This window comes from Sciurus carolinensis, chromosome 16 (assembly GCF_902686445.1).
Source record: "Sciurus carolinensis chromosome 16, mSciCar1.2, whole genome shotgun sequence".
NCBI classification, from domain to species: domain Eukaryota; kingdom Metazoa; phylum Chordata; class Mammalia; order Rodentia; family Sciuridae; genus Sciurus; species Sciurus carolinensis.
The window spans coordinates 43400413-43414666 of record NC_062228.1 but is presented as its reverse complement, the minus strand read 5'-3'; the positions used below and the strand labels follow the sequence as shown (position 1 = coordinate 43414666).

General features: G+C 46.9%; 1 protein-coding gene across 10 annotated transcripts; it reads right to left on the bottom strand.

Annotated features, from left to right (window-relative positions):
* Window positions 1-1133: 1133 nt before the first annotated feature.
* On the bottom strand, window positions 1134-14249 carry Proser3 (proline and serine rich 3). Of its 10 annotated transcripts, XM_047527444.1 has the most exons (12): window positions 14106-14245; window positions 12886-12982; window positions 12374-12558; window positions 9069-9196; window positions 8864-8967; window positions 8120-8202; window positions 7877-8019; window positions 4705-4904; window positions 3842-4597; window positions 3517-3544; window positions 3339-3420; window positions 1134-3189 (listed from the first exon to the last, which is right to left on the bottom strand). In XM_047527444.1, the coding sequence occupies exons 1-12, from the start codon at window positions 14114-14116 to the stop codon at window positions 3117-3119; spliced, it is 1890 nt and encodes a 629-aa protein (XP_047383400.1). In that variant the 5' UTR covers window positions 14117-14245; the 3' UTR covers window positions 1134-3116. The 10 variants fall into 10 exon arrangements, with proteins under 10 accessions (XP_047383400.1, XP_047383402.1, XP_047383399.1 ...); XM_047527446.1 differs by lacking the exon at window positions 3842-4597 and having other exon boundaries at window positions 14106-14248; XM_047527443.1 differs by having other exon boundaries at window positions 3339-3544; window positions 14106-14246.
* Window positions 14250-14254: the final 5 nt, after the last annotated feature.

The following is a 14254-nucleotide window of genomic DNA, read 5'->3' as shown; positions in this document are numbered from 1 at the left end:
AATGAACAAAGTAAATATTTTAAAACATCCTGGCATAGTGGTGCACACCTGTAATCCCAACCACTGGAGAGGCCGAGACAGGAGGATTACAAGTTCAGAGTCAGACTAGGCAATCGAATGAGACTCTGTCTAAAAATGGAGCAGGATGGCCTGGGGATGTAGATCAGTGCTGGTCCAGGTTCAATCTCCAGTGACACACACAAAGATCCATGAAGTATCGTGTGAGAAGTGTGACTATGTTGAGGCAGCCATACTTGGAGGAAGTCCAAACCAATGCAGAGAGGACATATGGACAATATAGTTGATAGTCCCAACTGAGTCTAGCTTTTAAGGTTTCTGAACCCTGTAAGTGGTGCCAGACTGTAAATGAATAAGTTCCAGAGGATTCCATCCCATAGCCTCAAGTCACCTTTGAGTCTTCCCAGAAATCATGGAGCAGAAATAGTGTTCCCAGTTGTGTCCTCTCCAAATTTCCTGACTCACAAAATACACAAGCATAATAAAATGATTGTTTTATGCACCTAGTTTTGGTGGTAGTTTTTTAACCATCAATAGTAATTATAGTGGCCCCTTGTGAATTTGATAATTCCTACCTGGCTCAGCTTATTTCCTGAGGAATCTTTGCCTTTTTGCTTAACTAGATCAGGTTCTGCTACTATAAACATCTCTTATTTCTCCTTCTGTCTAAACAGTTATTTCCTTCTTGTTGACTTCCCTTAAATGTATGGTTTGTTCAAAAAGCCAGGAAATAATTACCATGTTTCTGACACACAGAAACTACTGTTAGAAATCCATACTATCTCCCCTCCCCTTTATTTTTACAAACAGGTATCAAAACAATCCTGATCATATATTCTCCATCATTTTATTAAGTTTCTTACAGCAAGTTGAAAAATTTTAGAGGACACTGACATATCCAGTTAGATCTTGCCATTAACATTTCATTTGTCTTATCTCATATCTGTTACTTTATTCATCCATCAATTCAATTGATCTTTGGATGCATTTTAAAATAAATTGCATGTATTAGTTTACTGTCCCCTAAATATTTAAGCATGCATATCTTTAGAGTCCAAACTGTGTTTTATCTTTTGCAGTAAACCTGTATGTACAATGATATTCACAAATTTGAGTTTGATAAGTGTGTAATCCATCCCCTCATGGCCAATCAGTTTTTTTTTTTTTTAAAAAGGTCTCTAAAACAAGTATCAGAGAAGGAGCAAAAGGAAATCAAGTGGACGATATCATCTTTTCTGAGTTTGGGAAGTTAAGCTGTACCCCTTCCTCTGTATTCTATGTGTGGAGAGGCTGATTCAAAGGGAAGGAACATTGACTACCTCTTGGCACAGGCCTATAATCCAGTTCAGGAGGTTAAGGCAGGAGGGTCACAAGTCTGAGACCAACCTCAGCAACTTAAGCAAGGCCCTAAGGACTTAGCAAGACCACGTCTCAAAATAGAAAATAAAAAGGGCTGGGGATGTTGCTCAGTGGTTAAGTGACCCTGGGTTCAATTCCTGGTACAAAAGAAAAAATGCACAGACACATTTAATAATAAGTTTTCAACAGTCCATGTAGGAGGTGGTGACAGCCTAAATTGAGGTGAGGGTAGTGGAAGGAGGAGAGGGTTTTGGACAATTTTAAAGGTAGAAATGACAGGATTTGCTGATTGACTGTGGGTGGGAGGGAAAGAAGAGTCAAGAACAACTATAAGGCTTTAGCTTGTCAATTAGAAGAATGGAGGTAAGGAAAATGAGGGAGGAGCACGTTTAAGGGGAAAGTTGGGAGCTTAGGAATCTGAGGATCTACAGAATTTGAGAAGTCTCTTAGACCTTTGGGTGGAGATGTTGAGTAGGCAACAAGACGTAGGAACTCAACACTAGACTAGACTAGAGATAGAAATTTAAGGACTATCAGATGGAGTTTATAGACATTAGGTTAGACCAGAGCACTTGGGAGAGAGTATAGATAGAGAAGTCAAAGCCAGGGCCATGGGAAACACCAAAGTTGACACATTGGGCAATGAAGAGTCAAGGTAATGAGAGAGGTTCTGGAAGCAGAGTAAGAAGTGCTTCAAGGAGGGAGAGATCAGCTGCACCAAACCCCGTGGCTGACACAAGCAGGATTTCCACTATTGGTCAACACTTGGATGATCTAGTTAGCTTCATACCTAGAGGACAGTCCCTTTGTCCATCTGTGACAGAAGGACCCATTTCTGACTTGAAGTCAGATAAATTAGGTCTCAGACTTGTCTAGGCTCCCCAGACCAGATGAAACCAGAAAATAAATTTTGCTTCAGTGGTCAGAATTGTGAGGAAGAGACATTTTCTTAAATTGGCACAACCCCTGGCCTTTCTACAATAATCCATTTCTTAGAGACAAAGAGTAACCTGGAAAAAAACATTCACTGGGAAAAACAGATCATATACAATTGAAAGTTGTCCAGCTTCAAGAGAAACTCCTTCCCTCCGTAGCCGCCTTCCTGGTGACGTGGGGGGTGACCTGGTTGGAAGGAACCAAGATCCTGGGTCTTCAGTGTGGTCCAGCAGGTTGGATAATTGGGCGTCCCGTCCAGCATGACCAAACTCTTGGGTCCGGCAAGGGGCAAAGGGGGATTGGAAAATAAAGATTCACAGACACATATCTTGAAGATTAAGCTGGGATCAGGTGGAGCTCTGCTCTCTGATGGAGATGCAGGTCTAAAGAGTTATGCCAATCTTTATTTACGTATGTCTCATTGTCAGGTTAAAGACTATGCAACCATTATTCTTTGTATTCAATAAAGTTACAGAAACTAGGACATCTATGTAGCTTTTCCTCAGTTGCAATCCAGAGTTGCAAAGTGCAATGTTAGGAGTTTTGTGGAGCTCTCAAGAAAGTCCATTGTTTAAAGTTATTGTAAGGCGGGCAAGAACTGGAGCAGAGCTGGTGAAACATTGTGGTTGTCTAGCGTAAGAATTCCTTCCTTCCCAGGAGCTGTGTGCCTGAGATCAAGGTTAGAACTGATAGGGCTCTTGTACACAGCCTCCTCATGCAGGACACTGCTACAGTAGCTAGGTATCCTCTGCCCTTGCACAGAAACATTCCCAGGAACCGGGCATGCCACAGCCATGAGGGCATCAGAGACCCCTGATCTCAGTCACTGCTCTCCCATCCTCCATCATCGCTTTCAACAATTGGGCATCCACTTTCCTGGAGAAAAGCAGAGTAGAGGCTGCTCAGGATCAGGTCTGGGACTGTGGATGGGATTCTGGAAATGTGGATTAGGAGTGGGGGTACCCAACTGGGGTCTCAGAGGATTCAGGGGTTCAGTGTCATAGATCCTGGTGACCGAGGGTTACCTTTTCTGCAGTCGCAGCTCTGCTCTCTGAGCTCTTAGCACCCGCAGCACCGGGTCGTCCTGAAACTCGCTGCCATCGGAGTCTGGGGGATGGGTGGGAAAAGGGTGAGTTCCAGGGCACCGGAATCTTAGGAGACTGAACCAACGCCAGGATCCCAGGGAGCCGGGCAAGCGCTCACCTTCCGCAGCCTCCAGAAGTCGGGCGGCCTGGGAGAGCAAGTCCTCTGAGGGCTGCTGACCCGCCGGCGGGGGCGTGGCCACGGCCTCAAGAGGCCCCACCCTGAAGTCGGGTGGCGGAACCTTGGGGTGTGTGGACGCCTCCTCGGTTGGAGGCGGTGGGGCCTTGGGCTGTGGACATCCGCCTTCAGCTGGGGGAGTGGTTTTAACTTTCTGAAGCACCAACCCGGCTGGGGCGGGCCTGGCCTTGGCTTTGCGAGACTGGGCCCTAGACCTATAGTGTGTGTCCAATGGAGGGGGTGTGATCTCAGGGCAAGGGGGCGAAACCTGGGTTTGCGGGTGTGTGGCTTTGACTTTTGGAGATCCTGCTACCGCTGGAGGCGGGGCCTCAAGGCGAGGGGGCGTGTCCTCCAGGCAGTCAGGGAACAGTCGCGCTGTCACCACCTGGCCCAAGGCGCCCCTGAGCTGCAGGTCAGGCTCCTCACCAGCAGTCTCTGGGTGCAAAGCTCTGGATCTCCGAGGCTTGGAGCCCGGCTTCCCTGGCTGGGCGGGGCTGCTTGGTTCAGGGAAAGGCGGGCCCGGGCCCTGAAGGGTAGTGGGGGTCGTGAAAGTGGAGGCCTGGGGAGCCAGGGTGGAGGCCGCGGGCTCTGGGATGGAGGCCGCGGGTACTGGGGTGGAGGCCGTGGGTGCTAGGGTGGGAATGGGGGTGGCTAGTGTAGGGGTCAGGGGAGCCAGGGTGGAGACCGAGGGCACTGGGGTGGAGGCCGAGGGCACTGGGATGGAGGCCGTAGGTGCCGGGGTGGGAACGGGGGTAGCTAGGGTAGAGGCCTGGGGAGCTTGTGTAGAAGCGAGCACCGTGGGAGGAACAGTCACAAGAGGTACCCAGGGACTGGACTGTGGAGCCCAAAAGAATCCATGAGGGCTGGGTGCCCAGATGATGTGTGGAGAGGGTCCTGGGGGTATAGGAGGCCTCTCCACATACAAGGTCTCATGGGTACCAGGCTGGGCCACACTGCCCCACACTGGGACACAGTTAGGCTGGGTCCTCAGGGAACCAGGAGTCACTGCAGGGGTAGGAGAAGGCTGTAGACAAATAGGAAGAGGGATGAGGAAGAGGGTAGAGGGTCCTACATTCCCCTGACTCCCCCTTCCTTCAACTCCCCTCAAGCTCCCGCCCTTCTCCAACTCACCAGAGTGTTGAGGGCTGGGGTCCGGGGCAGCACCCAGGTTCCATCACCCTCACCTCCTCTAGCCTGTTCAAGCTTCCGCCGCTGCCGCCACTGGTATAAAATATCCTCTTCTGGCCGAAGGGGTTCTTGGGAGGAGGCTGGGGCCGGGGCTGGGGCTGGGGCTGGAGCAGGGGTGGGGGCCTGGGCTGGTACTGGGGTTGCTGTGAGAGGAATGGAGGGGGAAGAGGGATGAGGTAGCAGTTAGGTGATCAGTCACCGAACAATAGCCTATGCATGCACACTTCCGCTGCGCCAGAAGATTGCTTAGACAGGCTGTTCAGGAATGCCCAACTCCTCTCTGGAGTGGGAAGTGGGGAGGGGGGAAGGTCAGAGGAGAGAGCAATCTGTCATCTTTCAGTTCTTCATTCATCAAAAGTATATTTACTAAGCTTTTACTATGTGCCATGCACGTGTCTGGAAGTAGGGGTTACAGGACAGATTCCCCTGCATCTGCCCCTCCTCCCAACACCCTCACCCAGGTCCAGCCCCACTCACCCCACCTGGCCCATCAAAGCAGCTGCCTACCTGGGCTCCCTGTTCTCTTGTCCTCCCAATCTGTGCCCTAGTCACAGCCAGAGGGAGATTGTGAACACCTGAGCTTTCCAGGGCAGTCCTGGTTATGCACACTCCCCTGGCCTCACCTCCCTCCTGGTCAAAGGTGAAGGCCATTGTGTGCTGGTAGTTCCCTTTGTCTGGACTGATCTTCCTCATGGGTCACACGCTTCACTTCTTTACCTGCTTCAGATCTTGCCCAAGTGTTACCCTAGTGAGGCCTTCCCCAACTATCCTGTTCAAGACTGCAACCACCAGCAGCCCTATCGTTCCCTGTCCTCTGCCCTGTTTCATTTCTTTCACTTACCACCTTCTAACATAACTAAATATTGTATTTCCTGGCTTTATTATGGTTTGTCTGTCCTTCCACAATGCCAGTTATGCCAGGATAGCAATGTTTGTCTGACCTGTCCGTTAACATTGCTCCATTGTGAGGAATAGAACCCAGTGCAATCAATATTTGAGACGTGATGCAAAAATAACTGTTTATTGTGCCCTGCCCCAGTCCCCAACTCTGAGCTAGGGAAATGGTAATGATTAAGGAGAGGGTCAGGGGCTATTTTTGTTCCACTGGGACAAATAGACATCATTTCCACCACCATGGGCATCATTTCATTGGTCATGATCAGCAGAGCTACCATGTTCTGTGATGCTGCACAGAGAAGCGGGGACCCACCCCAGATCACCCCCACTATATCCACGATTCTACTTTTAAACCTGGCCACTTCCCTCCGCTCTGCTCTTCAGGTTCTGGCCCACTTCAAACCAGCAGTTTTTCTCACTGGATGCAGATAGAAGCCAGAGGAAGTCTGTTAACGCCCAAGAAAGTTCGTCTTCTCCTGAGGCTCCCCAGTCCTGATGACACCACAACCAAATGCCTCACCATGCCTCCATGGCCCCATGTAACAGGTCCCCTGCCAACCTCTCCCTCCTGTGCCATGCTAGTCTGATACTGGCTCTTACCTTTCCTGGTCTATTGTCTGTACCCTGATCCCTCCCACTTCAATCTGCTGTATATGCTAGAAGGCTCTTGTTCATCCTTACCTTCCTCATTTGTTTCTGCTTTGCTAGCACCTTCTGGAAGCCCTCCCTGACTTCCCAGTTCCACAATACTCTCCTGCATATCCTTCATTTCTGCATGTTTTACATATATATGGGAGGGTTATGTGGCAATTCTCTGCCCCATATCCACTATGCTGTGAAGACTTTGAAGGGGGAACCATATACTCATGGTTGGTTGTGGAATCCTCAATCCTGTTCACAGGGCCTCATACATGGTAGGACTCAATGAATAAATTAAACTGCAAAACAGCTTATGAAGTAGAGTTTTATCCCCATTTTCCAAATTAGAAAACTGAGGCTCAGGAGGGAGAGACAAATAAAAGATGAAGCTTAGAAAGAGTGAAGAACTGGACAGTGAGTCCTTGGGCGGATCAAGCAACATGCAGAACACCTCTGTTAACTTGTACTTGCTTATCCCCACTCAGGGGAGCCCTGTGAGACCAGGATAGCATCTGAAGCCCAGGACCTGGACACAGAGTGGCAGTAACAACTGGTACAGCAGTAATAGTAACCTAGGCCCATCATCTCATCTCTGAAATTGATCCAGAGTTCAAGAGTTTGCATATTTTAGCCAAATCGCATGGTATATACAGCACAGACATGGGTCTGAGGCAATACGTCAGACTCAAACACACTGAAACATAGTGGAGCAAGTCAGGCACTGTAGCATGACTTGGGAGGCTGAGGCAGGAGAACTGAGTTTGAGGCCAGCCCTAGCAACTCAGTGAGGACCTAAGTAACTTAGCGAGATCCTGTCTCAAAATAAAAAGAATTAAGAAAGGGCTGGGGATGTAGCTCAGTGGTAAAGCATCCCGGGTTAAATCTCTGTACCTCGCCCCCCAGAAAAGAAATAGAGTGGAGCCACATGAAATTGCCAATATTTACCTATTTTTTACTTATAAAAACAAAAATTCCATATGGTTCAATGTAACATACACATACCAAGAATTATGTGTTTAACTCCAAATGAGATCAATACAGACTATAAACAGCCTCGTAGGTCAGATTTTGCTATCAAATCAATGTGGTACCAAATCTGCAAAAAGCTTTCTGATACAGGAGTTTGTGTTCAGAACTACAGAAAGAACGTCAGGTCTCTCGTACTCAATGACAATTCCTGTTTTGTTTTGTTTTTGGTACTGAGGATAGAACCCAGGGTGCTTTACCATTGAGTTACATTCTCAGCCCTTTAAAATTTTGAGACAGAGTCTCACTAAATTGCCAGGCTGGCCTTGGACATGCAAGTCTCTTGCTTTAGCCTCCCAAATTGCTGGGATTACAGGTGTGCACCACGGCACCCGGCTATGACAGCTTCTGTTGACAACTTGCGCTAAGGGCCTCCCGTGTATTCATGAGCTCATTTCATCCTCACAATACCTGCAGGAGAGGAATCTAACTGTTGTTACTGTTTTAGAGTTGGGGAAACAAGGCCCAGAGAAGACAAAGTCACACAGCTGGTAAGCAGCAGAGATGGGACCAGAAGCCAGGTTGCCCTCAATCCTTGCCTCTCACCACTTACCAGGTGCTGTGCAGCCAGAGTCTTTGCTGGTGGCAGGGGTGAAGGGCATAGAAAAGGGAGAGAGGCCATCTGAGCTGACTGCGAAGGAGGAAGTGCTGGCATCACTGGGGCTGAGAGAGGAGGGGGAGGAGATGGAGGCCTTGCTGCAAAAGGGAAGGCAGAAGTGAGGCAATGGACATCTCTGAGGCAGTGGGCTGGGCTGCGGCTGCAGCAGTGGGGAGGAGGAGGAGGAAAGGGAGGCACCTGCGTTTAAGCAGCTTGGAGGCTCTGCTCTGTAGGCTTAGTGTCTCCAGGTCCAGCATCGATGAGTTCCAAGAGTTGAGTCTCTGTGGGATGAGAGGAGTCAGAGGCCACTCCCCACCCCAAAGGCTGTTGGGAGAGTGGCTCTGGACAGAGGCCTGAAGTACAGGTGTCTACTCCACCTGGTGCCTCACATGGCAGCAGCTTATAATTTCCTCAGGGAATGTAGACCCAGTTTTCCTCTTTGGATCCACACCCTTCGTTGGCTAGTCACTGTTGTTGAAGGACTGTACCAACCTTCCTGAGGAAGCCTGACTAATTAAAGCATCCTATCCTCTGGTTCACAGTGACTGACTTAGGGTGAGTGAGTAAGAGTGAGTCCTGGTGTTTGGAATGGAGCTACTGGAAAAGCTCCCACTTTCCATTAGAAAAGCTGAGTTAGTACCATGGATGCCTAACCTGCTGGGGGTCATGCTGGTTATAGGAAGGGGAAAGTCTGCCTGAGACTGAACCCAACAAAGAGGAACACAGAACCAAGAGAGCTGAGTCCCAATATTGTCCCAAACACCTTGGTCTGGCCATATCTGGAAGCATCTACCTTGAGTTTGTAATTATATTTAGAAAAAAAAAAAAAAAATCCTCCTTTTAAGGCTGAAGCTTCCTTGAGTTAGGGCTTGTCCTTAATTCTATCTCAGGACTCATCTGTCAGTTCCGGCACACAGAAGAGGGAATGAATGAGGATGCCACCTGCTTTATTTCCTGAAGTGGAGCCACAACCTGGGATGTGCTGGCCACCTTGGCGGGAGCTGGGATTGCAGTTTTGGGTTTTTCTTTCCGTTCACTGGCTCCTGCTGAGAAACCTTAACTGAGTTAAGGGGCCAGAAGGAGTGGTAGTTGGGGGGCATCAATCAAGAAAATTTTAGGCTGGGCATGGATGGGCCCAAGGAGGTACCTATTGCACATTGATTGCTGAGATCTGAAGACTCTGGCCGCAGCCACCAAAAGTCATCTGGGGTTGGGCCTGCAGGCTGGCGTTCCTCTCGGCTTGTGGGCTGAGCTTGGCGGAACCTGTTTATATACCTGTAAGCATTAGGGTATGGGAGGCAGGGAAAGTGAGAAGAATTAAAGAGCAGTAGTAATAATAATAGTCACAATAGCCAATGTTTACCAAACACCATGGAAAGCTATGTTCAGCAGCCCAGATAAAAATAACTGCTTTTGCCAGTTTACATGCCTATAATCCCGGTGACGTAGAGGCTGAGGCAGGAGAATTGCAAGTTTGAGGTCAGTCTCAGAAATTGAACAAGACCCTGTCTCAAAATAAAAAATAAAAAGGTCTGGGGATATATCTCAGTGGTTAAGCACCACTGGGTTAAATCTCCAGTACAAAAAATAAATAAATAACTTCTTTCAGAAGCGTCATAATGCCAGACCTTAAATTACACTATAGAGCTACAGCAACAAAAACAGTATGGTATTGGCACCAAAACAGACATGAAGACCAATGGTACAGAATAACAGACACAGAGAAAAACCCACAAAGATATAATTATCTCATACTGGACAAAGGCACCATAAACACACATTGGAGAAAAGATAGCCTCTTTAACAAATGGTGCTAGGAAAACTGGAAATCCATAGGCAACAAAATGAAATTAGACCTCTATCTCTCACCCTGCACAAAATTCAAAGTGGATCAAGGACCTAGGCATTAGACCACAGGCCCTGCACCTAATAGAAGAAAAAGTAGGCCCAAATCTCCATAATGTTGGCTTAGGAACCAAATTCCTCAACAAGACCCCTAAAACACAAAAAGTAAAATCAAGAATCAATAAATGGGATGATATCAAACTAAAAAGTTTCTTCACAGCAAAGAAAACAATCAAGAATGTGAAAAGAGAGCCTATAGAGTGGGAGAAAAATCTTTGCCCCATGCACATCAGATAGAGCATTAATCTCCAGGACTTATAAAGAACTCAAAAAAATTAACAACAAAATAATAATAACCCAATCAACAAACAGGCAAAGGAACTGAACAGACACTTCACAGAAGAAATATGACAGATCAACAAATACATGAAAAAATGTTCAACATCACTAGCAATTAGAGAAACGCAAATTAAAACTACACTGAGATTTCACCTCACTCCAGTCAGAATATAAGCAAGGATTATGCTAGCAAGGATATGGGGAAAAAGGCACACTCATACATTGCAGATGGGACTGCAAATTTGGTGCAACCACTCTAGAAAGCAGAATGGAGACTCAGAAAACTTGGAATGGAACCAGCATTTGACCCAGTTATCCCACTCCTCAGCATATACCCAAATGACTTAAAATCAGCATACTATAGTGACATGGCCACATCGATGTGCAGCTCAATGCACAATAGCTAAGCTATGGAACCAACCTAGATGACCTTCAACAGATGAACAGATAAAGAAAATATGGTACATATACACAATGGAATATTACTCAGTCATAAAGAAGAATGAAATTATGATATTTGCTGGTAAATGGATAGAACTGGGGACTATTACACTAAGTGAAATAAGCCAACCCCAAAAAAACCAAAGTCTCACTGTTCTCCCTGATATGAGAAAAGTCAATCCCCCAAAACCAAAAGCTGAATATTCTCTCTGATATGAAGATGTTGACTCACAACAGGTATGTGTAGGGGTAGGGGTGGAGGTTCACCAGTGGATAGGGGGTGGGGGGAAGGGACAGTGGATAGGAATGGGAAAGATAGTAGAATGAATCAGACATAACTTTCCTATGTTCATATATGAATACACGACCAGTGTAATTCCACATCATGCACAACCACAAGAATGGGAAGTTATACTCATTGTATGTACAATATGTCAAAATACATCCTACTGTCATGTATAACTAAAAACAAATTAAAAAAAAAGAAAAAAATCAGATTAAGCTAGGTTCATAATAAAATCAACTTGTAACTGCTAGGCATGTGGCACATGCCTGTGACTTGGGAGGCTGAGGCAGGAGAATTGCAAGTTTGAGACCAGACTCAGCAATTTAGGGAGACTCTGTCTCAAAATAAAAAGAGCTGTGGATATAGCTCAGTGGTACAGTGCTTTTGGATTCAATCCCCAGTATAAACAAACAAACAACAGCAAAAAAAAACCTGCTTTTGGCCAGGCATGTGGTGGCACACACCTTAAATCCAGCTATTTGGGAGGCTCGGCAAAAGGATCCCAAGTTTGAGCTTGCCTTGTACGCATGAGGCCCTGGATTCAATCTCCAGTACCACACACACACACAAAACCCCCAAAACAGAACCAACAAAACCCTGCTTTCTATCTAACCACCAAAATCAAGTCGTTTTCTTCCAATTACTGTTTTCCTTTCATATATGGTAATATGTTTTTAATTTTTATTTTATCTACATATTTATTTATTTGGCAGTGCTGGCAATCAAACCCAGGGCCTCCTGCATGCCAGGAAAGAGCTCTACCACTGAGTTACAATATGCTGAGCCCAGTCATGCAATTTTTTATTGGACACATAGTTACTCTCCTAAGGACTACATTTGCCATGTGACTTGTGACCCCATGACTAAATGACAAACATGAAATGAAGAGATACAACTCTGGAAAGTTGATTCAGTTGGGAGCCATTTTGGTCCATGAAGGAAAGAACAGCAGCCCAGGGATGGAAGAGCAGTAAGAAAGAAGGAACCTGGATCTGTGACACCTCAAGTAGAGGCTGCCATAGCAGTCCCGTTGCTTCTGCCCGGACCATTAGATGAGGGAGAAATAAATGCAAAGTTGTTCAAGCCATAATTAATTTAGACTCTTTGTTACAGCAGCTGATCCTGTACCCTACAAATCCAAGCATTCATTTCATATAGAAACTCACTGAAAGCTTGAAATAGTCCTAAGGATATGTGCTATTAATACCCCCAATTTACTTTTTTTTTTTTTTTTTGCGGTGCTGGGGATTGAACCCAGGGCCTTGTGCTTGCAAGGCAAGCACTTTACCAACTGAGCTATCTCCCCAGCCCTAATACCTCCAATTTAAAGATTAAAAACAACTGAGGCCAAGATCATACAGAGAGTAAATGACAGAGCTGGGATTTGAACCCAGACAGCTGAACTTCAGAGCCCTTCATAACACACATCAAGTGCCTGGTCCTTTAAGAGCACTGAATAAACAGACTGTCTGTGATGATTATTACCTTCTCCCTCCCTCCGACCCAAACTCTCCTTTCCCTTCAGGGTTTCTGGTACTTACTTGGCTACCACAGAGTCCCCACTGTCAATCAGGATAGGTGGTGGAGAGGCCCTCTCAGTGGTGATGGATGGGGAAGGGGTTCCTGAACTCGATGGCCAGGACGCTTTGAACAGTTCAGGGGAGTTGGTTGCAGCCTTGGGAGCTTGTGGGAGCTTGGTTCTCTGGGACCTGGATGGGCTCAGAGTCTATGATGAGGGTGGGGTGGCGGGGAGGACACAAAAAGAATAAGTGAGGTCTGAAGGATTGTTCCTGTAGGGAACAAAGACACATGTAAGGGCTTCAGAGGGGAGGAAGCATATCCCACAATGTTACCACTGTTAGCAACCTCAGGAGATTGGGGGAAATCATGGGGAACATAAGCAACAAAGAGGCGGACAAGGGAAAGCTGTGGGGGGGTCAAGGAAGGATTGTCTCCTAATGTCTCATCCCCATCTCTCAATTATAAGGCTTCCTTTCCACTAGTGGTCATTCCCTTGCGACTAGAGGTACTAATCTCCGTGGGCAGTCCTCACCGTGGGTTGCCAGGTCTGGTTTTGGGATGACCAATCGTGGCTTCCACCCAGGGGAGCATCTCCAAAGGCGTTCTCTTGGATGGAGAAAACTGACAGGCTGCAAGGGAAGAATGAGATTGGAAGGCTGAACATGGTGAGAGGAGGGCAGAACAGACAATTTCCATGGATTCCTGGAGATGGACTATAATTCCCATGAAGCACTGATGCACATTCAAGATAATAATAGTGGAGGCATGATTCCCACCAGCCCTTGGAGAGTCATAGAAAAATCTAGGAACCAGTAGCTGGTGGTTCTCAACTCTGGATCCATTGGTGGGAGGTGGTTTAAAATTACAAACAAGCTGTTCCTACCCCAGACCAACAGAATCAGAATATCAGAAAGTGGGGCTAAGCATCCCTATCTTTTCCCTACTGTCCCGGGTGAATGTTTTTAAAACTGCAGCCCAAAGGCAAAATGTGGACTGTTGTCTGTTTTAATTTTTTTGACACACATTAAATGTACACATTTATGAGGTACAGTGTGATAATTCAACCACAAGTATACAGTGTATGATCCTCCTTAAACATTTCCCAGGTGATTTTTGAAGAAGAGCTCAGGTTAAGAACCGTGATTAGGCTGGGCACGGTGGTGCTCACAGGCAGGAGGGCGGCAAGTTCCAGGCCAGCCTCTGCAACTTAGCAAAACCCTGTCTCAAAAAAAAAAAAAAAAAAAAAAGACCGGGGAATGTAAATCAGGAGGTAAAACACCTGAGTTCTTTCCCCCGCACCGGGGAAAGAATAAACCAAAACGAACAAAAACCAAAAATCGTGACGAAACCGTAACCCGTACATTTCCCATAAACCCTTGGGGGAACGCTAGGAAATGGACTACAATTCCCAAGATCCACTGGGCTCCGCCTAAAAAAGAAAGTTCAAAGACAACACCCTTGGGTATCCAGGAGCAATTTCAAAATTAAGAAAGTCAATATCCATGTGTCCTTAGAAACTCTTAAGGAAAGAATCCCTTATAGTTACCCCGAGAAAAGAACAGAAGGCGCTTTAGGATACTTGGGACGGTTAAGTCCAAAGCGGGGGTCGGGGGCAAAGGCTGTGGAGCATCTTGGAAGATGTAGTTTCAATGTGGTTGAGTCCGACACTCTGGACGCTAGCAAACCTGGGCTACCCTCACCCTTGGTCCTTCCCAAACCTTCTGTGGTCTCTGGAAGAGGGATCTACCTCACCCACGATCCATTCCGCAGCTACTCTCCGGCGCTTGTGCCAGCTCCGCTTCTTCACCCGACAAACCCAGCGCGCAATGGTCGCTTAGCAATGCTCCATCAGCCCCGCCCCTCTCTGGAAGTACCTTCAGAATGAGAGGGCCTCCAAGGCG

Bases quoted from the DNA above. Each gene is read 5' to 3' on its own strand.
- Proser3 (XM_047527440.1), bottom strand. The intron at 4,598-4,704 runs GTGAGTTGGAGA...ATTTGTCTACAG, and splicing joins CCCCAGCCCTCAACACTCTG to CCTTCTCCTACCCCTGCAGT. The intron at 3,190-3,338 runs GTAACCCTCGGT...GCTTTTCTCCAG, and splicing joins GAGCTGCGACTGCAGAAAAG to GAAAGTGGATGCCCAATTGT.